The sequence below is a fragment of the Zootermopsis nevadensis genome, unplaced genomic scaffold (assembly GCF_977971745.1).
Source record: "Zootermopsis nevadensis isolate Lab colony 2312 unplaced genomic scaffold, Znev_1.0 Znev_ptg000030l, whole genome shotgun sequence".
Lineage (NCBI taxonomy): Eukaryota > Metazoa > Arthropoda > Insecta > Blattodea > Termopsidae > Zootermopsis > Zootermopsis nevadensis.
In genome coordinates, this window is record NW_028259162.1 from 7,669,661 (window position 1) to 7,693,845 (window position 24,185).

General features: G+C 36.9%; 2 protein-coding genes across 7 annotated transcripts; both read left to right on the forward strand.

Moving 5' to 3' along the window:
- LOC110831021 (NFU1 iron-sulfur cluster scaffold homolog, mitochondrial) lies at positions 1-19,871 on the forward strand. Of its 6 annotated transcripts, XR_015537840.1 has the most exons (9): positions 265-496; positions 1,092-1,263; positions 1,530-1,664; positions 2,692-2,806; positions 2,906-3,009; positions 3,971-4,087; positions 4,951-5,084; positions 17,352-19,479; positions 19,630-19,871. XR_015537840.1 is itself a non-coding variant. In XM_087358720.1 (8 exons), the coding sequence occupies exons 1-7, from the start codon at positions 372-374 to the stop codon at positions 5,062-5,064; spliced, it is 882 nt and encodes a 293-aa protein (XP_087214846.1). In that variant the 5' UTR covers positions 265-371; the 3' UTR covers positions 5,065-5,084; positions 17,352-19,871. The 6 variants fall into 6 exon arrangements, 5 of the variants coding, with proteins under 5 accessions (XP_021922229.1, XP_087214846.1, XP_087214848.1 ...); XM_087358720.1 differs by having other exon boundaries at positions 17,352-19,871; XM_087358722.1 differs by lacking the exons at positions 17,352-19,479; positions 19,630-19,871 and adding an exon at positions 12,454-12,770.
- On the forward strand, positions 19,814-23,587 carry Thor (eukaryotic translation initiation factor 4E binding protein thor). The gene is made up of 3 exons (XM_022066645.2): positions 19,814-19,955; positions 20,681-20,842; positions 22,079-23,587. Exons 1-3 carry the CDS (start codon positions 19,814-19,816, stop codon positions 22,123-22,125), a joined length of 351 nt encoding a protein of 116 aa, XP_021922337.1. The 3' UTR covers positions 22,126-23,587.
- Positions 23,588-24,185: the final 598 nt, after the last annotated feature.

The window sequence follows — 24,185 nt, forward strand, 5'->3', positions numbered from 1 at the left end:
TTTGCTGACGTGACTTGCCCGTTGCATATCTTCCATGGTACGAGAATCGTGGCTGGGGAACTGGAAATATAGGCAAAATGGCGGGTAGAACGTTAAGTGTTTTTTGTGCATGTCGTAGAAATGTAGCATATATTACTGCTCTGCAAAATGCAAAGTAAGAATGCCATATGTTTGTTTTTGTATGCCTTTTGAATGCTCACTGCATTAAAACATGGTTCATAATATCATAGGTACGAGTGAAAGTGTGTAAAATGACACGCTTAAAATTCTTGACGGTAAATAGAAAAAGTAAGGTTAGGACAATATATTACCCATATCAGGTAGTGCTTTCTTCATACCAAAATTTAGTAGAGCCCAAGTTTCAGAAGAGCATGGAGGGTATTTTGTTTGCGCACATTGTGTATGTTTACCCTAAATTCTGTTTTATACGTGAGAGAGTTCAAGCTTTGTTTTGTAGGATTAAAGGTAAAATAAGTGAGGGATGCACAGCAGAAAGGTAAGAAACGTGTAAATGAAAGTAATGCGGTTGCCAGCGAGAACTGTCTGTAGCAAGATAATGAAAAATGAGCAAGATTTAGAGCGTGATTTATGTTATATACATACAAAAATTGAAAGTCAATTTAAGAAATACAGGTTCAGTACTGCAATTATATTTCCTCATTCTTCCAACAACATGCAAAGTTTTCCCATCTTGACAGAATTGTGAGAAATTTATAAATATGCATACATTCTATGTTAGACTTGTGCAGGTTGTTGGAAGCAATTTAGAACATACATTCAATTTAGTTATCATGTGTAAGTATTACTTTTTAACATGTAAGAACAGAAAATCATATATGCAGCACTGAATTAACATTTTAATTATGCTTTTTGTGCTTGAAACGACCACTGTAATGAAGACTGGTCTTCTGCATTGAGATACCATGCAGGCTTGTGTATGGTTACTTCAGATCTTCAGCTTTGTAATGTACTGAACCCCACTTCAACTGTCATTAGATAAAGCTATTATTTTATAAATTATTGTATGGGCAGTATGCAACTGTATTAATTTATCAGACTTCGATATTCATGTAAGCTTCGTGTTCTTGCAGTATCCAGTCTCTTGGAAATAAAAGGCATTATCACCTAAACAGCTCAAGGACTTCTTGTCTTGCTGTTAGGACTCCAGCCATTTCGGTCTCTTTTGTACCAAGGAGGTCAATGTTTATTCAGACTCAGGAAACACCAAATCCTAATTGTCTGAAATTTCTCCCTGGGGTGCCGGTAACTATGTATGGTTTTACTAATATGCTAATACAAATTACATTTTTAAACAACTTGTTCTATTTGAAGATTAGTTCCTTATTTTCTCAAGTAGCAAAATAACTGTTTTTTGTTCTTTATGATTTTTAACAAAATCTATCTTTATATATAATTATGAGTCAATGTTTTCTTAATTAGTAGACTGTTCTTCACATAGAATATCTGTGATACTATTTCAGAATGTTTTATTTCCAGATTGTATACTTAATTTACGTTATAACATTCAGGTATTAGGTTCTGGAGAAACAATGGATTTTCCAAATGGTCAGTCTGCATATCGATCACCACTGTGCAAGCTGCTGTTTAGAATTGAGGGTGTAAAATCTGTATTCTTTGGTCCTGATTTTATCACAGTCACCAAGGTAATAATGTTTAACTTTCTTTTTAATGTAACATAACTTTACTTGTCTGTCTTAATTCTTGACTGTTGTTCCAAATTCACTATTCATATAGAAAGGGATGCAAACCTTTCTTACACCTAGTAGGAGCTTATAATTTATAATGGGCACCATATGAATGTACCAAAAAGAAAGATGTGAGCTGAAATAATTAGGTTACCATTGTGTTCTTACATCTGCTACACCAACCGAGTCAAAGGGCAATATGAGAATGTGACATATAATTTGATAATAACAAATTAAACATTTAAAACTTTATATGAATATTCTAAAAAAATTTTGGGCACCCCAAAATCCTTCTGAGGCCCCAAGGTGCTTGTGGGAACATGGTTGGCAATCCTTGTTCTGTATTATTTTTGTATGTTAGATGGACCTCATATTGAGGAGATGATAGTGGATAGAATTTGTATCTTAGAAAATTCAGTTATCATAGATATCTTAGCATTTTTAAGATAATTAATTTTGTCAAGAACATGTTTGAAGTTTTATAGATGGTCTTAGAAAATTTTGTTGTGTGTTGTATATAATTCCTAGGTTATGAATTTGTAAGTCCTATTTTTTTTAAAAAAGCCTATTCTGCTGCTGCCTACACTGTGATTCAGAAAAGAAATGCACCATAGTGTAGGTGCTGAATAAGGATCTGCGTACATTTTTAAATGTCTGTGGAAACACTATACTTCAACTTCTTTTCGGTGTTTCGGCTTGTATGGTGGATGATGTCAGCTTTTCACATTTTTTACCTGTGCTCAAGTGCATTTTCTTGCTGCATCAGAATGTAGGCATCGTTCACAAGTCACAATACCTATAAGTACCATTGTGGCGACAATGAGTGGCTTTGTGATTGTGGGAATTTTGTAATATTTGTACATTTGTTGAATATTTATGGCAGTTTGTGTGTTAATCATATTTTTGTTATATAAAATATCCAGATATATTATGCTACATACATCCTTCAAGTTTGACTAACGTTGTGCCTATGTTTTTATGACAGTTGGACGAAGATGTTGAGTGGAAAATCTTAAAGCCCGACATTTTTGCGACTATCATGGACTTCTTTGCTAGTGGCTTACCAGTTGTTACCGAATCTGAGCCTTCATCTGACACACGTAAGCATGGGATATGGTTGAAGTTTGTATTATGGTTACATGCAAAACTCCTTTATGTTGTCCCATTATAAACTAATGACTGGATAATTATAATTGCAGAAATTAAAGATGATGATGATGAAACAGTCCAGATGATAAAGGAGTTGCTAGACACAAGAATCAGGCCTACAGTACAGGAGGATGGTGGTGACATTGTCTTCATGGTATACAAATATTTTTAAGTTCTTTATTATGTTATGTACTGGAAGCTCATATTATTTTGCAGAACTTAATATTTACATTGTCTCTTTAACTGCTTGGGAAGTGATTAATGATTAATCAAATGTATCATTGTAACTCCTTTTACTGCGCATCTCCAGACGTAGAATATTGACACATTTTGTGGTTATGAAGTTTTTTGTGATATAAATAACGTGTTATTGGTGGTTGAAATTCCTCTGTGTTGTATGTAATAATTGCAAGTACAGAAATTGTATATTGTTACATTTTTCAAATGATATTTTTAATTCCATCCAGTACTAATTCAGGACTTCAAAATAAATATTTTCTCTCTCAGTTTACTCATGTTTCTGTAAATTTATTATATATTTCCATGTCATGTGTAAAACTAATTTACATTGATTAAGTTGCAGTGAAATAAAATAAACATATTACTGAAATAAATAAAAAACCCTGTTTAAGTTGTAAACTCTGTGTTTATCTCACAGTTATGTTCTGTTTCTGTGACTGTATTGTGAAAACATTACTGATAGCCATGATTATGGTGTCTTGTGAATGGAGGGCTAGGGTTCAGTACCTGGTAATAGCATTAGGAATTTTCTTGTTATCATCACATGGATCCAGGTGTGGAACCCACTCAGCCCCTTATACCTAACAGATACTGAGGCATTAGGATGTAGAGTATGAGGCTTATTGCTTACTCCCATCCAGAGCTGTACTTATGTTTTCCATCTTTAGTTTGGTGATGTGATGCACAGGATCTTTACTCTACAGAGTGGGTGGGAAGTAAGTAGGCATTAAATTATCGCTTTGCATTGGATATATAAAGGTTATAACCATTTCTCAATGCATACTTACCTCCCACCCACTCTGTAGATTCTGAGGCATAACTTCTGCATGGAACTTAGAGCTTTCTTATGAATACCCAGTAATTTTGTTTTTCAGGGATTTGAAGATGGTGTTGTGAAGCTGAAGATGCAAGGCTCTTGCACTGGCTGTCCGAGCTCAGTGGTGACTTTGAAGAATGGAATTCAGAATATGTTACAATTTTATATACCAGAGGTTTGTACCTAAATGCATTCAGGCAACCCTTCCTTTATTTTAAAATTGTGATCAGTAGCATTAAATTCTTAAAGATTCGCCATCAGTACAACAAGTGACATATTTATTTATAGTTTATTTAACGACATTTTTTTAGTAGCTCAGGCTGTATAGTGTTGAATGAGAGAATGGTAGTGAATAATGAATTGGAAGGATAGTATGGGACAGAGAAATCACAGAACAGTGCAAAATACAATTTACAAAACATATTTTACACCAAATGTGGCATTTAACACTGCAACGTGGACCCTTCTTTTATGGCTCTCCGGTTCATATTCGGTCCATGGCCTCCTCAATTCTCCTCTTCCATTCGGTCCTCTGTTAGGTCCGTCTACCCAAGGCTTTGATCGAGGTTTCAAAACATCTTCCCTTTTACGGTGCAAGGTTGCTAGCCTTGCGACCAACCCCCAACCTGGAGGACCAGGGTACCTGTCTTAGTCTGACCTCTCCCCCTCGACCAATCTGGCTAGGGAGGCCCTACCAGTAGCTATGCTACTGCCAGCATAGCTCTTGGGGTGACTGAGGTACTCAAGCCCCACCACCACGACAAGGTGCAGGTACCATTACGTGGGAAACATGGACCCTTACAGAAGCAAAATTCAAGCATTGAATATGAAATTTTTGTAGATGTTTTGACCAGGCTTTCTCAGGGTTGAAGTGTATAATGCATGTGTCACTGGTCACCTGCAAGGGACACTGCAAAGTGATGGCCACTTTAGGAATGGAAGCCATAGTTTACACTTCTTGCGATTATGATGTGTCAGTCCGCATACTATTCCGTACTCCATTTATTGCAAGTAATGTTGATTTAATTTAATTTGCAGGTTCTTGGAGTAGAACAGATAGAAGATGAAATTCAGATATTGACAAAACTTGAATTTGAACAGTTTGAAAAGAAAGTGCTTACTGAAAAAGAAAAAAAAGAAAAGCAGTCTTAAATCTTCACCTGTAACATAAGGTAATAATAACCTGTGTAGAATATCAGAATCCCAGTTTAAATTCTGTTTATCGGTGAATCCTGCAGCAATTTTAATACACGTCTTCACGTAATCTTGCTTATCACTAGTCCAAGAATTCCGATACATAATATCTATTTGAGAGAATTCTACAGAAAGGTTTATATCTTGTATTTTGTAGTATTAATTTCACTCTCAGTTGTCCGAGAAGTGTTGTTCATCTTTCCCGTTTCAAGAAAGAGAGTGAGACATTCAAATCTTGGGCATTTTATGGGCTTTGTGTGTTTCAGATTATTTTCTTAAATAGCATTAACCAATTGATTTTTGTAATGTTGAATTATTGTATTTTATTTGATGTACAGACTGAATTCCTTCATAATATTTAGAAGATTTTTGGCGTCAAAGCGTTAACGCAGTTCATACTCTTTCGTTCATGGGGTAGTTACATTGATCATTGAAGAAGTTTTATTGTATTTAATCACCTTCATACAGAGAAGTTGATTTTTAGATGAGCTTAGAGTTGATTATAAGTAACTGAAGACGATCTTATTGTATATAAAGTATTAATTAAACAAATCAGAGTGATCACTGTTCTTACATAAAATATGTAGATATATATAGTTAGAGTTCTTAAGAACAGAGATTAATCATAATTTTAATTAAGGTTTCTTGAACTGGATGACCAGGGTTCGATTCCCAACTGGGGCAGAGGATATTTCCTGTAACCTCTGCATCCAGATAGGCTCTGGGGCTGACCTAGCCTCCAATCCAATGGGTGCCAGGGTCCTTTCCTGGGGGTATAGCACAGCAGGGGCATGACACTGACCGCTCACCCCCGTCTAGTGCCTAGGTTAAGAATGGGTAGGAGTTATACCTCCTCTGCCCCCAAGCACCTACAAGGCGTTTAGTGGGACGAAGATAGTCAAAATTGCATAAACTGGCACATAAAGTTTGAGCTCTATCAATATTCTAAAACGGTAAATTGCATGGGCGAGAAGGAATAAGAAACTTCGGACTTCCTTGTAGCGGATATCACGTGGATATTAAGGTAGAATTGAACCTATAGCCAGTCATGTGGGTGACGGTTTCAGTTCCAACCTGTGGCCTCTAATATATCTAATTATATATCATATAAAATTTCTGCCAGTTTATGAGCATTTTAGTTTTCCATCAACTATTACAACAGCCTTCTGTTTTCCTATACTGCCTTACGACCCGTTTTTCAAGTGCCTGAGCACTGCGGGTACCAACTTTTTGTTGGCTCGATCTATAGACATTTGGCAGGACTCCTTGGACGAGGGATCGGCCCGTCACAAGGCCTCTACCTGTACACAGGACAGCACAACGCAGAAAAACGCGGACAAACATCCATGGCTTGAGTGGAATTCAAACCCACGGTTCCAGCAGCACAAGGTCCACGCCTCAGACCGCGCGGCCACTGCGGACACCTGTTTTGCTATACAAATATTTTTAATAAGAAAATGTTTTACCACTGTTTACAAATTATTTTAAAGAACTTGCGTATTATGCAAGTGATTACCTGAGTATTTGATTTTACTGGTTGAACCAGGCACTGACTAAAGATTTCAGGGAACCACGGTACAAACGTCAGGATAAGAGAGAAGATGGCTGTTTTCTGGGTTGTAGCACCATATAGTTGCCGATTAGAAATAACAGTGAGCGTAGATGTCCTAAAACAACTTTTTTTAAGTGTGATAAGCTAGTTGTAACATGTAATACCAAGATGTGGACCCGTTCAAAGAGAAACAAAAGCAAAATCCAGGCAGTGGATCTGAAATTTTTGAGAAGTGCTGAGTAAAAAACAAGATCTGATAGAGTTAGAAGTGTTGTGTTAGAGAAGAAAATGGATCCAAAAATTGTTAATTGGATTAGAAGAGACTTGATTACAGTGGCCATTGAAAGATACTGGATAGAAGAAGTATACTTAGAATGGCCATTAGAATTACAGCTTATGGGATGATATAGAACAAAATGGTTCCGTCAGGTATTAGAAGACATCAAGAACAGACAGAAGTGCTGGCAAGAAATTTAAAAGGATAGGTTGTGTGATGATGGCAAGGTTGAAGTCTTCATCCATGAACTCATAAATGATGCTGAAAGTAGTAGAGGAAGGTTTTCAGTTATATCCAATGTCAGTTAAAGTGAAAATACATTGAATTAGGTCACTAAATTGTGCATTCTAATTTTTTTAAAAAAAGTGTAATTTTGTGTTCTCTCTATTCTATAATAGAGTAAACAGTATGTCCACAGGCATACTTTTCTGTGATTAGTCCATAATGCATATTCAAAATATGTTATCCTTTTTCCATTTGCCTTACAGTACTTTTCATGTTTATTATTAATCCAAGTAATGTATTGTTATCCAAAATTGTGTTTGCTTCCCGTTTATTTTTCATCCTTATTGAAAATTAATTTTTAGTTGCTTTATACAGCACATAACTGGGATTTGATTTGTGTAATTTTTATTCATGCTCTTATATTTATATAATATTATATTATTTAGTTAATTCCTTTTATTCCTCTTGGGAACATAGGGCTGATATGAAGCTCCTCCAATTCTCTCGGTTGTTGGCGAGTGCCTCTATTTCCTTCCAACTTTTCCCCTGTGATCTTGCTTACTTTTCAATAGATCTCCGCCGTGTAATCCTCGGTCTTCCCCTTTTCCGTGCTCCTTGGGGGTTCCAGTCCAACACTTGCTTTGAAATGCTCTCATCCTCTTTCCTAAGCGTAATATTATATTACTGACCATATTTCACGCGCAGTTTTCCTTATGCAATATACTTCATCTGTGAGTCAATAGTTGAAATGCCATATTGAGTTGATTCACTGCAAATAATTTTCTCCTTGCATGACTGAAAGCCCTAATATGCCCCTTTTCACTTTGCATGAGATTACATGGAAACAAAATTTTATCTTTAGCACAATGTTGTGTTGATCTTGTGGAATTTAATGCTTTTTGGACTTGTAGCAAGATACTAGGTTTTTAAGAGGAACATACTGTCTCCATCTTCAAGGCTAAAGTATCATACTACAAGTCCACACACCATACAATTCAGAAGAACAACAAAACGTCTTTACAACCATTAGAACTTTATCTTACATTTGGCCAAGTTCTTAAATCACTAAATAACAAAATATACATTTTCTGTCCTGTGGTACTTAAATGAAGAAACTGACTAGCCGCAGACTCGTTGCCCTTTTATTTTATATTGGAATAACTTTTAGCAGCAGTGAATTCAGACATAAACCCCTCTGTTTTACTTAAGAGTTTTTAAATGTTTTAAGAAGTAATGGACCTCGTGACTTTAACATTCAGTAGTATATGCTATTAGAATGCTGGTCACAGCGGCCGCATGGTCTGCCGCTTGGGCCTTGCGCTCATGGACACTGGGACCGTGGGTTCGAATCCCACTCAAGCCACGGATGTCTGTCCGCGTTTTTCTGTGTTGTGCTGTCCTGTGTACAGGTAGAGGACTTGCGACGGGCCGATCACTCGTCCAAGGAGTCCTACCGAATGTCTAAATAGATTAAGTAACCTCCAAAAAAGGTGGCCAAGACACACACTGGGTTGTAGAGCCACAGATGATGATGATTCTATTAGAATAAAGTAACACGACCCTTCTTTTACCATTGGTTGTATTCAGTGTGTGTGTGTGTTAAGGAAAATTATTGCAGATGGACAGTCATCTCATAATGTGCCCTGTGGCATCCTGCTCATTTAATTTCTCATAATATGAAAACACACCCTTCCTATATGACATCTGTAATGACAGGATTTACCCTTTGACATTTGAAAAACTCCCTACCTCTGTGCTTAGTGTAACAAATTTGTGAGTTCTTCAGCTGTGTCATGGAAGAATTTTGCATAGTCTAAAATCTTTGATGTTGGACTAGGAGCAATCATTTAGAAATGTGCCATTTAATTAAGAAATCTGCCTCACCTGTTGCCTCGTGAACATTTAAAGAGTAATGTAATGGAATTAACATTAGTACTCCATTTGGTGACATGTTGCTGTGACCTACCATGGTAATACAATATAATTTTCAGCACAGTAATAAGAGGAATGCACTATTTTAACATTCATATCCACCAAGAAAATAACATTCCGTGCTTGTATGTCGTAAATATTTCAAATGTTCTAATGTAACATGTTACTCACAATCTGAATATCTGCATTGATGTCATGGCAGTTTTTTATACCCTGCATTAATATTTATGCATAGTGTCTTAACATTTTTGTACAGAGCCAGTCTTCCAATTCAGTGAAGTTACCAAACAAAATTTTTGGCAAAACCCTGTCGAGGAGAACAGCTGTTATAATTAGGTAACATGAGGATTTAAATAACTTGGGCCCAGCAGAAGACTCGCTTTGGATAAAAAGAACCTGGGAGTGCCTTTCCAACGTTCGGTGTGTATGTCGGGGCGTTGAAGCAGATAATCTAAATGCATGTCGTTCTTAGAAAATACTGCCTGTCTACAAAGAGAAGAATGTGAAACAGGTTCACTGATTTATCTGTCCTGAATCGCCGCGTCGGCGCCAAGCATAAGTTACCTCCCAGTTCGTCACAATCCTAATGTAGCCGCCAGTGGGTCATTGTTATTTATACCACCTTCTTCGTAAAAGTTCACAGAGCTTACAAAAAAAACTAAAACCCGCGTGACAGTTTGCACGGACATCAAATGTCCTCCGCGAAGGTGATCATGAACAGTGAGTGAATAAAAGTAAAACTGGATTAACTAACTCCATCGAGTAAAGTCCTTCCTGAGAAGGTAGTAAAAAAAAATCCTCTTCTTTTATGGAGCCCGAAGGTGCATTTCCGTTTTCACTGGCATGCGAGCAATCGGTCACTTGCCTGAACCAGATGAATCCACATGAGAGTTCAGGTTCTCACGTCGGCGAGTATGAACTTTACTTTCTTTTGAGATGTTGCGCCTGGTAGTCTGGTGTAAGTTTGCATACGTTAAAATATTAGATTTACATTGCTTATGTGAACACATAGAAATCTTGGTAACAGGACCATGCTGATGTCTGACTTCAGCGTCTATAGAAGAAATTTACAGTGTGAAATAATTTGCTATTGTTTAATCGGGTCATTGTCAGTATAAATAAAAAGTAACATCCTCACCAGAGATAAGGAAGTACGGTTTAGAGAAATTTAGTTTATGATTGTTGTGGATCAATAACTGTGGGCCTTCAGCTTAATCGCAAGTTAAACAGCATTGACCCAAGTTCTATAAACTGCCATGCCAAGAATTCTTGGCTGGCCTGTTAGGCAGTGTTGTGAAGGTCGCCAAGTAATTTATCCACGTGGTGATGTTTGTCGTCTGTCAGACACTGCTGCGTAAATAGTCAAGACGCGCACAATGTGGGACAAACATGCGCTTTATCTACTACTAGTGTTTTTTGAAGCGTGAAATAATAGCCTCCTGGTAGACTTATAAGTGGCATTTTAAAGTCAGTGTTTACAAAATACACTTCTATTTCTGCACTTAGCCACGCTATTGCTGGAAGGTCTCGCAGAAGTTCTGCTATCACAGCACGGTTGCTTCACTTCTGTGCTGGTCCCTTTAGAATCGCTTTCACATCATGACTAGGAAGAAAAGCCAGACAAAAGCAAGGTCAGGTCTGAAATTTCCTGGGTAATTTATCAAGGACCAAAGGAGTTGCTCCAAAAGTCGGTTTCGTATTGCCCTAGGCTCCGAATTCTCCGTAGGCTGGTTAACCGAGGTCTGTTTGAATTGAAACGAAAATTAATTTAGAAAATCTGATGTAAAAGCTAGAATGTTTAAAAGATAACATAAATAAATACAATGTTATTATTTGACGTATTAACAGTACTCAATTGTTGCAAAAATCTTAAATTTACGACAATAGAACTTTATTACTACCAGTTGGAATCCATTTTAATAATAATTGATATGTACTGTATTAAATTTTATATAAAAATTTAATAGTGTATGTGTCTGTAAATACACTAACTTCCGTGTTACATTTTCGTGTTTTTCTTTCATTTTTGTGGATTATCAGGGATTTCTATTATCCGAGAAAATATATTTCCAAACCAACCCGTATACCGAAATGTTCTGCTGTCGGGAAAGCAAGTTTTGGGGGTAGACCGACATTTTAAATTGTCAGTTCCTCGTCCTACATTATGCTCGAACTCATGGCGAAATACTAAAAGTGAGAAAATCCTTCCCGCTGGATTTCCCGACCTCGTAACAGTTGATCTTAGTTGGGCTGTGCCGGGAGATTCAGTGATTAATGCCATCACGAAAGTCGGCCATTGAAGTAGTTAAACCCATAACCTATTTTCTCAAGACCCATTTTAATGTCAGCATTCCATTTACGTCTCGGCATCCAAAGTTATCACCTTCAATGAACTGCCCTTGTCAAAAGTTATTGATAATTGACTTTTACATTATTTTACGATACTATTCCAACTGTACAGGCTCATACAAAAAAATTGTTACAGAATCCTGCAGCCACTTAGCAAACATTGACGTGGAAGTATAAAAGAAACAGAATGTAACGGATTACAGTGGAATGATCTTGCGCAGGATAGGAACCACTGCTGAGCTTTTGCGGCTACGGTAATGAACATCCGTATTTCATGAACGGCGGGAAATTTCTTGACTAGCTGAGTGAATGTTAGTTTCTTAAGAATGGTTCTGTTCCGTGGAAGTAGTTAGATTTCGGTACACAATACATCTGACTCAAAGAGAGTGTCCACGGTTGGAATAAAATAAGTAGTTTGATATTCAAAGAGTTCGCAACAAAAACGAAACACGATTTAAAATTGTCTTACAATGGTTAGCGTTTTGTTGTTTCTTTTCTTGTTGAACCTGGACACGTAATATGGCGCGTCTGTTGCGCAATTAATTGTTTACTACATTCATAGATAACTTCAACTGAAGACAACTTGGCCATCGCCTGATTGTTAATTACAGTATTTGTTCTGCGATATTGATAATTTTATACAGAGTTTAATAATGTTCGCTTAACAATGTGGTTGCAACTGATAAGAAAACAATAATGCTTTTGCTTTTCTTGCGGAACTGCAATCTACGTAAAATAAGTAAACAACAAGCAGTAAAATGCACGTATACAGTGACATAGCTAAAAGAACTTAAGAGGCAGAAATTATATTTTCAAGGCCCTTGGCTGAAAGAGAAGTTTGTACGGTACGAAATTTTAGAACTTATCACGTCCCGACCCGAGTGGTTATTGTCACCCCCGGGGAAGTACCCCGGTACCCATTGGATAGGAGACTGGGTGAGCCCCAGGTTAAATATTCCAAAAAAGAAATCGTAAAATTCGTTTCTTGAATAGCAATTACTTTCTTTTCCAGTACGTGTTACATGTAGTGCTCTGAAATCCATGCCACTCTTCATGAGTGATCGAGGTATCCCTCCGCCGATGGCTTAAAACGAAGATGTCATGTCAGTGTACAGGCACTGGGAAGACAAACAAGTTTTTGCCAATATTTTTGGCAAATATCGTAGTTGGGTCATTGATTGTGAAGTGTTGGCACCGGAAGTGATGAAGGTCAACCGGTTAGAACCGGTGTAGAGATAGCATGATAACATGTCTTGTTTGTGTTGTTACCTTCTTTGGTTACGTCATGCCTGTAGAACTTTAAAGGTTACTGTAAACATCTTGGCATTCTTTTTGCATTTGTAGTAGACCCAGTCTGCTTCCTACACAGAAACTAAAGGTGGGGCAAGACATTGATTTTCGTTTTTGTGGGAACAGAAAACACACGTGTTACTGAGAGATTAAAGAGGACACATCCAAACACTGAACCCTGTACGACAGAACCATGAAGATGTTTTTGCACCTTTCTTCTGACATGTTCCAGACCTTCCACATTTTCTGACGTTCCACAGCTGTGTTCGATTTAAAATGAACACTGTGGAAATAAACGAACCCCATTTATTCCAAGCATTTTCACAAGGTCGAAATGAGGAATTATTAGTTTTGAGAAATTTACACATACTAAAATACCACATAGGTGCTATAGCCCACTATGATCCTTGACATTCCTGAAGAATTTTTCTTCCAGCTTTTTGAAACATTTTCGATACTCGTTGCGATTTCTTGAATGAGAGGTTGGCCATTAACAAGGTCTGTATCTACGCAGGACAACACAACACAAAAATACGCAGACATACATTCGTGTGTCGAGTGGGATTCGAACCCGCGATTCCGGAATCAAGCGGCTGAAACCCACTCTCGGCTAAATTACAACTGTGCATTATAGCCAGCAACGTCGGCAAACATTATACAATCGTGTTATTAAGTGCAATTAGACCTACTTGCCTCATAATCTGAATTTATGTCTACCTTTGAGAAATCCGATTCAGAATATTGTAAGAGCCTACTTTCTGTGTGTCAAAATTTGAAGATAGGAAGTCACGTTTGATGACACTAAAATATCGAGATAAGCGTATTTATGTGGCGATGGAAAAAATCACACATACATTCGTACCCCTCAGCAAGTTTCGAATTTGTGTCAGAACAAAGCTTGGAGCATTGGGCTTTCGGTCTCCAACACGCTCCATCGCCCGTGACCACGGACATTGGCTCGTATTAAATGAGGGTGACAGGAACTCATTTCCATCTGTGTCTGGTGCTAACAGATAACACAGGTTGAGTCATAGTTAGGTCCCGAATTAGACATATTTTAACTCTGAAATGAGCAAAGCCGCTGATATCATACTGGAGTTTTTTTTATACAGTTTACGTGTTTATAAGTTATTACTTAAGATTACTTTCCCCAGGTGATTTCACAGTTATACTTTCTTTAAATCGGGACTTCATCGTGACTCATAATAATAATCTTAACTGTTTCATTATTATTATTATTATTCTTTCTGTTATAATGTTTTTCCAGTCAAAGAGAATCCCTCCACCCCTTCACGGGTCTTCCTACGTCACTTCTTTCCTTGTGGCGACTTGTCGCTTGCAATTTTAGAGATTCTTTGTAGATCTAATTAATCTTTAGAAATAATATAATTATTACAGTTGATTTTTAGTATTTGTCGGTTAGTGAAACAGTGAAATCCTGCTTATCCTAATGTGTAATGTAGGGCCGTGCTCTTCTTAAGTCAACGCTCTGAAGCCTATGCCGATCCATGTAATCCACATCTCTATCGATCCTTGATCGTTCTATGCGTATTACGTTAGTCCAGCTAGGACGCACGTTCCCGGAGGATAAAAACGACTGGAAAGTGAAAGTTTTGTCTTCGTCTAGCATTGAAGTGCGTGTAGGAATCAATGTATTTTCCACGCCCTTGCATGCCTGTATGTAGTATGTCCCTTTTACTGTACTATAATAAAATGTGTAGATATAAATCAGTATCCAAACCGACTTTGTAAACGAGGTTTGAAATTCAGTTTTTTCACTTCAATCTAGATGCGATGGTTATGAACAACCCTGAACCATTACTTGTCAGGTTTGCGAGTCATTGTTGGGTTATAATTCTACTTATGTATAATATCTAAGTCTGGGAGCGTGTTTTAATATTCAATTGGTTCCAAGGACGAAAACTGGCGTCACTGTATACCATAACCTCACATAAATTAGTACAGTAGATTTTTATTAGGAGTGCTAGGCCAAGCCAGTTTTGATATTGTTAACTATGCCATTCAATTCTAATGTCCACGCTAGAATACCTGCTGTAAAATAAAATTATGTATTTTAAATGTTACTAACCTTCGAACACATAACGCCACTCCCAAGAAGTATTAGATTTACATCACAGTTACATGCTGAAACTATCATAGCGATTTCTATGTCTTTATGTGAAGTGGAACGCCTTGTGTATGAGGTCCATGTTAAGTGGGTCCCTTGCGAGAAGATACCACTTCCAGATTAGGGGATAGATGCGAATCTACTGAATAAGACGGCCGATGAGAGGTGGTCTCTACCTAGCTGGTTGCACGGAAGACTAACAACCCTCGTCTTTTTACTTTAAATGCGTCTATCTACGTGGCAGAACCATCCAGACCAACAGAAATGCGTTTTCGTAGTTCAGTGAATGAAATCTAATGTTGCAGCAACAGGGTTGAAGGAATTGGCTGTGACGGTGTGTACCGAATTCATGGAGGTCAAGATTAGGGATTTTGTGAACACGGTAATTTTCTTTCGGGTTCTGTAAAAGCGCGACATTTCTTGTCCAGCGACGCTTTCGGCGAATAGATTTTTATGAAATTTGGTATTGAAAACCCTAATTAAAATAAGAGATACCAGAGTTATATCGCAGTGATTGCACAAACTACGTCACTTCTTATCATAATCCATGCGCAGGTCACCTGAAAGAATCACGCTCGGAGTTTGGGTGTTTTTATAGGCGCATCAACTGTTTCTGTTTTACATACTTGTATGTTTTCCTGTTTTGTTATGTATTGAGTAGGGAGGAGCGTTTAAGGAAACTGTGAGGAAAACTGTACCTCGTCAGTGCGTCTTGAAAACAAAAATATTGCAATAAATCTCGTATTTATATCGAATATAAATGTCGATGTCTTTGGTTGTGGAGGCAGCAAACACATCTGAAACGTCCTTAAATTTCTACCAGTCTACACAGCGTTATACAACCCAGAAGACAGCCATTTTTATGTTAGTCGCTTTGAGAACTAGAAATCTCATTTTTTTAACGTTATGTTAGACAGATGAGCTCAGGTTGTTTGTCGCATTCCTCTAGTGACCGATTTAGAAATCAGGACAGGGTTGTTTGTTTTTTAATGTCTGTTAGCCATATTGGATTGACAGGCTATTATTACATCTTGTGTTAGTTTTTATTAAGTGAATCTATAATGCGAGATAATCTATTTTCGTAATTTATCTTTTTCTGGTTTTGTCTGTTTGATCAAACGTGTTAAGACGTCGTTCCACTTGTGATGCATTTAGCATGTTAGGAACATTCAAGTTGAAACGTGCCTGACATGTATTCAGCAAGTGCCTGGGTCGAATCTCAGTCCACTGGACATCCTAACATGCTCTGCGTAGTGATCGGTGAAGCATTCAACCCATAGGTTCTTTTAAAACCAGTACGATCCACACAAACCCTCTGGACCTTAAGCAAGATGAATTGGAAGCCAAGGCAGAGACCATTTACTTAAGACGGTAAGAGATGCTGAGGAAACCCATCAATGGTGCTCTGATGAGGTTTTTATTCATCTTATCTAATCATATGTTGTCATGAGGCCGAGGCGTAGCTGAGAGAAGTTTGGTTGCTTTTGGAAACTGATTAAATTCAGACGTCATTACGGTCACATGAGTTTGTTTTGTTGCGACACAAAACAGCTGATAACTGATCATATTAGAGTACTCTTTATTGTTTGTAAGCGAGTTCCATTGACACGTGGAGAGAGGCAATTGATTTTGATCTTCCAGATGGATGTGCGTGCTTTCTGTTCCATGAGCGTAACTTTGCGCAATTTCTGTTTCTAGGGAAACGATACGGTCCTTCGAGACATGACAACAAAGCGGGTTTTTATAAATTGCTGCCCTTCGAAGGGATTAATTTTGTCTCCCATTTTTATGTAGAAGGTAGACTGAAATAACATGAGGACCGTTATCTATTACGTATTAAAGAACATTATTTCGCAAATGGGAACTTAACGGGGAACTGAGGGCAGAAATTTTTGTCGTGACAAGGGGGCAAGATGGTGTTTATCGAACTGTGGTCTGCAGGTCTTGCTGATCCACCGAAGATCTCTTCCCGTTTATTTTGTTTAAATTCTTAGTATTTCATCATAGAAAAACCCCATTACACGAATGTATTAAAATACTTAATGGTGAACGGTCTTCCTTTCGCAGCTGATAGTTGTTAAACTCAACAGATTATCTTCTCTTATGAACGAGGTTATTACAACAGAAGTAAATCATGGCACCTTATATTGATTGGGTTATTTAAATCCAGTTTGTGGTCTCGCCACCTAGGCCGATTTCTCTGACGGCCACTTCATAAGCTGCCATCTACGCTTCGACTTCAAACACAGAAACTCACTGTGATGTTTCCCAACAAAAATCTTGTAACTATATTTTTTTTCATGCATTCTGTAGCCTGTTGCCGACCTGTCCCAATGACCTTAATTTAAACGAATAAAAATAAAAGTGGGGTACTTGTTTATTTCTTGCCATTTCCCTCTCGCCGTGTGTGTTTGAGGTCTACGTGTATTAATACTTGACACTTTCTTTGTATGTTGCATTTATTTTTTATGTAGTGTTCTGTCTGACGACAGGTCCATATGAACTGGATCCTTCCATCCTTTTCTCGGACTGGGACCTGTTCATATACGATCTTGGCAGATGATCCAGAAGTGGTTTGCCATTGCCTTCTTCTGTGTGTGAATGGAGTAATTATTGGGATGCCACGGAGAAACCGGAGAAGCCCCCGGAGGAAAACTCCGTGTTGCCACCTTAAACAGTGGTTTCATCGTACATGGCAAACAGGAAGTTCTCTCTCTCTTCGGCTTCAAAGAGTTGATGTTCTAATTGATTATTGGCAGTTGTGAATTGAAAAGTGATCTAAATTTTGTACAAAATTCCAACACACATGAATTATTTAAATACAGTCAAAGATGTCTTAATGTAACCTATACTAAATTATCTGTATTTAGTTGTAGTTTATTTAACAATGTTGTAAATAGCTCAGACTGCGTAGAGTCGTATGACTAGGCGATTAGAACGTGGGTGGAAGTAGTCGTGGTCTAATTTTGGTTACTATTCTGGCATCTTTCTGGAAGGACTGAAGAAATTTACGATAAAATCTCCGTTAGGTCAGCCGGTCTCTGGGACGAGATTTGAACCTGGGACCCTTCGTATACGAAGCACGAGCGCTGATCATTCGGTCAAGAATCAGTGTGTAAAAAACAGTCCTATCGTTTTTTGCGGCTGAAATGCCAGTATTCTGAATTATAAATCCGTAAATAAAATGAGCAATATAAGATTAAGATGAAATCGTATTCAGTTGCATCTTGTTTAATATTAATTTGTGTGTGCTCTGTCGCGTTAATTCCTGCTAGGACGAAACTACATCCCATATGCTGCACATGTCGCACGGAGTTCTGCTAGTAACATTTGTGTTTGCTCAGCTGATTCCATCTACAGATATATATATAATTTTCCATTACTGTCGTTGGTGAAATGATTATAAAGCAAACAATGAGTAAGAAATGGAATCAGTAAAAGAAATTACTGCTGCTTATTGTATTGCGCTGAAATAATATTCGTGATGATTCCCTCGGTTTAACGTATTGTATAGGCCTACTTCGGGTTGAAATTTATAATACAATAACGAGTTATCTGAAACGTTCGTTGCCGTAAGTTGTCAACAGTTTATTAGCTTTACAAATTTAAGATTACGGTGCTGGAAATGCATTTAAAAAGGAAGCGTTACATTTATGCATTTCATGTATAATTTATTTTCTTAACTTATTTAACGACGATATCTCTACTCAGGTTATATGGTCTCGAATGATATGACGAGTAGTGCATAATAAATTGGAAACGATGTGAAAGGAAGCGGTCGTGGCCTAATTTTAGTCATTCCGACATTTGCATGGAGGTGCTGAGGATGCCTATCAGCCTTAACTTCCTGTTCCTGCTGCGAGTGTTTAATGCATATTTTGTATGTTTAATTGCATTGTTTTTCCGTTAATGCCAGCACTACTGCATTCACTGATAAAGTTTAACGCAACTATCACTTCTCGGTTTTCAGTAGGAATTTCTGCTACTCAGGTAAGTTCATTTTATTGTTGTTATGGAGCGATGCTTGACTCCTATCGGTAAAACCTTAGCGCTTGGCGGTGGGTCATGCAGTTCCAGCCAGGAGCCGATAAATAACAGTTGCATTCAATTTTATTACTGAATTCACTGAAAAGGAAAGTAGGGAAAATTAAAACACTATCGGAGGCAACACAAATGTCATACTGGGGTCTAATTTATACTTCAAATATGACAAGTAATATGTGTCAACTGTTACGATATTTCATGTATATTGAAAGTTCTACCAGTTCTTTTCACAAGATATCTGTCTTCGAAACAACAATTTTTGTTGTTGCATTTATATGGTTTTCTTTTTCTTAGAACACACTTGTGATTCTTGGCAGAATCTCAGTGACGTTTGGTGTAAGTTGGATAACTGTTTGCGCATTTTATTTCAAAATGTTATATTGTTACGACGTCACAGATGTGATCAAATCAAGCAATCACTTTTCTGTGCGACAAACGTCAGACTTCTATCGCCTTGAATGACTCAACAACGCCCATAGATAACACACCTAACGCCATACTGCGCAGTTCTTTCGAGATCTTATTGGACGTACTACAAATATTAGTTCAGACACTGTTTTCTTTTCAAGTTTGCAGGTCGGTTTTCATATACGGATTGAAGATATTATTCCGTTCTACATTTATTTTAGTATTTTTATGTGTTGCAGTTATGTAGCTTTTATTATATACTTCGTTATTCACCAAACAAAAGAAATTGTATTTTTAAAGGTTTTGATTTGATTTCAGAGTTGCACCTGCGCAAAGTAGTTTGTTTATTACTGGTCGAAGAAGGCTATTGTGGTATATGTGTTTAGGTTGAGTGGATGTTGTAGAGGGACAGCAGTAAAAACGTTTTTCTTCATACGGGTTTAAACCCCATCCCTTGTATTATTTTCCTTTTAATTAATCCCAGTATTTAGTAACATAAAGTATGTCGGCTTCACCAATTGCTCGACAAGCTACTCAGTGTCAAACAATTCCTTCAAGAAGAGTTGTAATAAACGATGCTTCACAGCTTCCAGTAGATTATTCAACGACGCCAGGAGGAACTGTATACTCGACCACACCGGGAGGTAGGCCTTCACCGTTATGTTGTTGTGTACTGGTATATGTAGCAGACTTCCCGAAGCTTACATTTTGTCAGTACAATACTTCTTGGGTTTGACAAAACTAAAATAGGTTGTAACATCAGTTTCAGATTTACGCCTTTCAGCTGGCCAAACATTTTCGGTCTTTTTGCAACATGAAGGTTCTTTATTGTTCATTAACGTCCACCCACTGGAACAAACTGCGAATCGTACATTCTATCGTTTTAAGATTCATTTTAATATTATTCTCCCATATATGCACGATTGTCTCAAGTGGGCTTCCATTCAGCTTTCCAAACATATTTTGAATTAATTTCTTACCTCTTATATGCCGCCAATATCATTCTCCATGATTTCACAACTTTAATATTGGTGAAGACTGCAAATTATGATTCTCCTCATTATGAATTTTGTCGTGATTTGTACTCCTGTCTCGTGTGTCCAACAAAATATTCCCCACAGCATCCTGTTAACAAACACTCAATCTTTTAGTCACACATGATTGAGATGTAGTTGTCCTTGTATGTCCAGTTTTTTTCTTGGATATGGAACTCAGTAACATATTGAAATCGCTGTTAAGTATAAAAGTTTTCCCTTAAATTTAAAGACATTTCAGTTTTAGAGTATCTATTTGACTGTACTGTAATTTTATTTTGCAAAAACTTCATAAATGAAACCTTTACTTATGAGATATATTTTTGTTTCTGTAGGCACACGAATTGTGTACGAGAGAGCATTTCTCATGCAACTCAGGAACTCTCCAATTGCCAGGACACCACCTAAGAACTACCCAAATTTCCCAGCATCATTGATTAAGGGAGTTAACACACCAAAAGAAAATTCCAATATCATACAAAGTCCAATAAAGAAGGGTGAGTAACAACATTTATATATGTAAGGTTTGAGGTTTATATACATTAGTGAAACGTCTTATTTTTAAAAATGGGCTGCCATGGTTGTGGATAGGCTGGATTGATCTAGTGACATTTGATTGTCCTAGGTTGAACTGTTAGAAATCAGTAAAGAAGATTACAGTTTAAGGCCATATTTAACACTTTGAAGAACATCAGCACTTTGTCAGTGCCTCTTTTACACCACTATCATAAAATTTTATCATTAAACATGTGAGGTTTCATAATTTTTAAAATTAATTTCAGCAGTTGTTAAAATTTGCTTTATCAACTGAGCTGTTGCGTTTATACAGTCTGTTTCCCATTTTTCTGGGATGTAAGAACAATATCAAAATTAATCTAAATGCAATGTCTTCTCAGGCGATCAGCCATGTGAGAATGATGTTGCAAATGAATGCCAGTGTCATATTGCTGATCACCTGAGAAGACTCTGCTGTGTTGCTATGAAAGCTTCAAATCTGATATCAGAATTTAAGTTTAAAATTGTCTTGGGGTGGTTTTATGTTGTACCAAATGAAATTATTAACTACTTAAGCAGGGAGTGATTCTTATGTAAAGTATATAACTTTGATGATCATGATAGTAAATAGGAGAGATGGCATTGATAATGGTACTGATTAAGTTTTGGTGATAAGGAAGAGACCATGTGATTTATGATATGGTTTCGAAGAAAATACAGATTGTACTTTAGTAGTACTGATTACGGTCTTGTAGTTTTGTAAACAGTACTGAATGTTCTTTGAATATTTGTCTTTATTTCAGTATTTCATTATTCATGCCTGGATTAGTTTAGAGGTAACAGTGATTGAGACACAAACATCTGGTCTGTGCTGATGATATTAGTTTAGTGGGTTTAAAATGTTTTTCAGATTGCAGTTTTGGAGTTTTCATAATTTTGAGTACTTATCCATTGCCCCTTGAATCTTTTTGTCATGACCATAGGCCTCTTATTTTTGCTCATTTATGTTGCAATTCCAAGAGATATGCATGTAAGTGAAGGGTAAAAATATTTTAATTTTTTCGTATTATTTTAATGGAATCGTACAGATTTGGTTACTAAACATGTGTAAGAAAACTTGCTTAATCATATACATAAGTGTGTGTGTATGCATGTGTGGGTGAATACATTTTTGTTTGTTCCCAGTATTTATGCCTATGTAATTTTCCATTGTGTCAAAACATTGGTGTTTGTTGCAGATGTGGTGAATGATGAGTCACAAGATCAGTTCCAGATGGAGATCTAAGAAACACAGAGAGCTGTAAGTTGGAGATGGAACCTGGCTGATAAGTGTTTCAGTCAGCGTGTTGCTTTTCTTTTTATTCAGCTCTGCTGGGCAAGCTTTGCCTGTAAAGGCAATGCAAACCAGCCACTTTCAGTATACTGGAAGTGGTATGATTAATGAAAATGGTACAGCCATTAGAATTATTAAAAAAGACCATAAAGAATTAATTCTGTATTGAAGAATGATCTATAATGTAGGTTGACGTTGCATTGGTGTCAGGAAGAGGAACTGTTGGTAATGGGTGTTTTCTGATGGTTGTAAGAGAGTTCTGTTTTACTTGGAGGAATGTGTTGTTTTGCTCAATTTGAGTGCCATTTCTTGGAATTGTCTTTTTTATCTGCATACGCAAGTTAATTGGGTGCCATTTGTTGTCTTTCTTTATATATATTTTCATACATAAATTTGGTTCAAAGTATTCTGAAGGAGCACTGGTTTAAAGTACGAAGTAATTGTATTTTGGTTTAAAATTCTTAAATGTTTTCTGTTTCAAGGAATGTGTATTGGTTTTCTCTGCTTCATTATGTGCAGGTACAAGTAACTACCATCCTGAAGAATTGTCACTATAGACAATGCATATTTAAAAATATAATATCAGTACTGTGAACTTAACAAACGTACCATCATATCAACTTAGAAATCAGTCACTTGTTTCTAATCGACAACAAAGAAAGCTACCAGTGTTTTTATACATGTCAGTAGCATATATATGTGTGTGTGTGTGTAAAATTGTGTTATGTTTTGAGATTTTTACTTTCACTATTTTAAAACCGTATGACAGTTCCTCACAGTATTTTAACGTACTTTTACTCCAGAAAGAAGAATGTATTTCGAAGTACTCATTTCAGTATAACTTTGTGAGAAATAGTACTTCTACATTTTGCACTGTTTAAGTGGTTGTTACATGCTCAGAATTATTTAAAAATGGGTTATTCTCATTTTGCTTCTGTAGTCATATGAAATGTTACTTTGTTTTGAAAGCTGAATTTAGCAGGTTGATTGCGAGTAGCATATGCAGTCTTGCATATACAGTCTTGTTTATTAATTTTTGTATGCATTTACATGTATTGTGCTTTGACATCTTCCTATTGGAAAATATGTATTCTTATAATTGCGCTCTCTTCTGTGGTTACGTTGTAAGACCGTGGTAGAAATCAGCAAGATTCTTTTGACTCTTCCAGAACTGTGGAGTGATATGAATTCTCTAGGGGGCTGGTTTGTTCCACCTGTACCAGTCGGGTGAAACAACATATTAATACCAGTAAATGTTTTACATATATTTGTAAGAAATTCTTGAGTGTTTTGTATTGATTTGAATTCTTTAAATTGTTTTATTATTAAAATATATTAAGGGCTGGCTCAGTACCAGTGGGATGTATGTTCTGTGCAAATTATTTTTTAAAATCATTAAAAGTTGTGCTGTTTATCTGTGTATTTCTTTGAAGGATTATGTAACCAAAAGACATAATTATGGAAACTGGAAAATTACACGTTGCAGATGTTTAATTTGGGCTGCATGATAGAATTGCGTAGTAAGAGTTGTTATATGAAAGTGGAAAATAAAATATATTCAAGTTGCCTTTGTACCTAAACACATTGTCATAACAGGATGAAGGCAGAGGTAAAGCTTGATGAATTTCTGGACCTTAGCCTTTAATCCTTTCCTAGTTCCAGTTAAAAAAACTGGACTTGATCTTGAGACTCTTCTCCATTTCATAACCCTGTTTTCTTAGTGAGAAGTTTTCCATAAAAGTTCTGTGTGTTTTCATGTTTCTACCATGTGAGTCATATGTTCAGGCTTTTGTAACCAGGGTTGCTCAATTTGAAGTGACTGTCTTCTGGGTTGTTGCACTGTGTGGTCTGGTAGAAGTTTGCTGATATTTCAGACGTCCTTGCTATCTCCATTATCATTGTCCTGATTATGGAGACAGCAAGGACCTCTGAGATGGACAGGGCATGCAACGTGCATGGGAGAGATGAAGAATACACACAAGGTTTTTGTGGACAAACCAGAAGGAAAGAAA

Coding starts and splice junctions, on each gene's coding strand:
- LOC110831021 (XM_087358720.1), top strand. CDS start 372: ATGGAGGGTATTTTGTTTGCGCACATTGTGTATGTTTACCCTAAATTC. Junction 2,807..2,905: donor TGAGCCTTCATCTGACACAC/GTAAGCATGGGA, acceptor TTATAATTGCAG/AAATTAAAGATGATGATGAT. Junction 4,088..4,950: donor TACAATTTTATATACCAGAG/GTTTGTACCTAA, acceptor TTTAATTTGCAG/GTTCTTGGAGTAGAACAGAT.
- Thor (XM_022066645.2), top strand. CDS start 19,814: ATGTCGGCTTCACCAATTGCTCGACAAGCTACTCAGTGTCAAACAATT. Junction 19,956..20,680: donor ATACTCGACCACACCGGGAG/GTAGGCCTTCAC, acceptor TTGTTTCTGTAG/GCACACGAATTGTGTACGAG. Junction 20,843..22,078: donor ACAAAGTCCAATAAAGAAGG/GTGAGTAACAAC, acceptor TGTTTGTTGCAG/ATGTGGTGAATGATGAGTCA.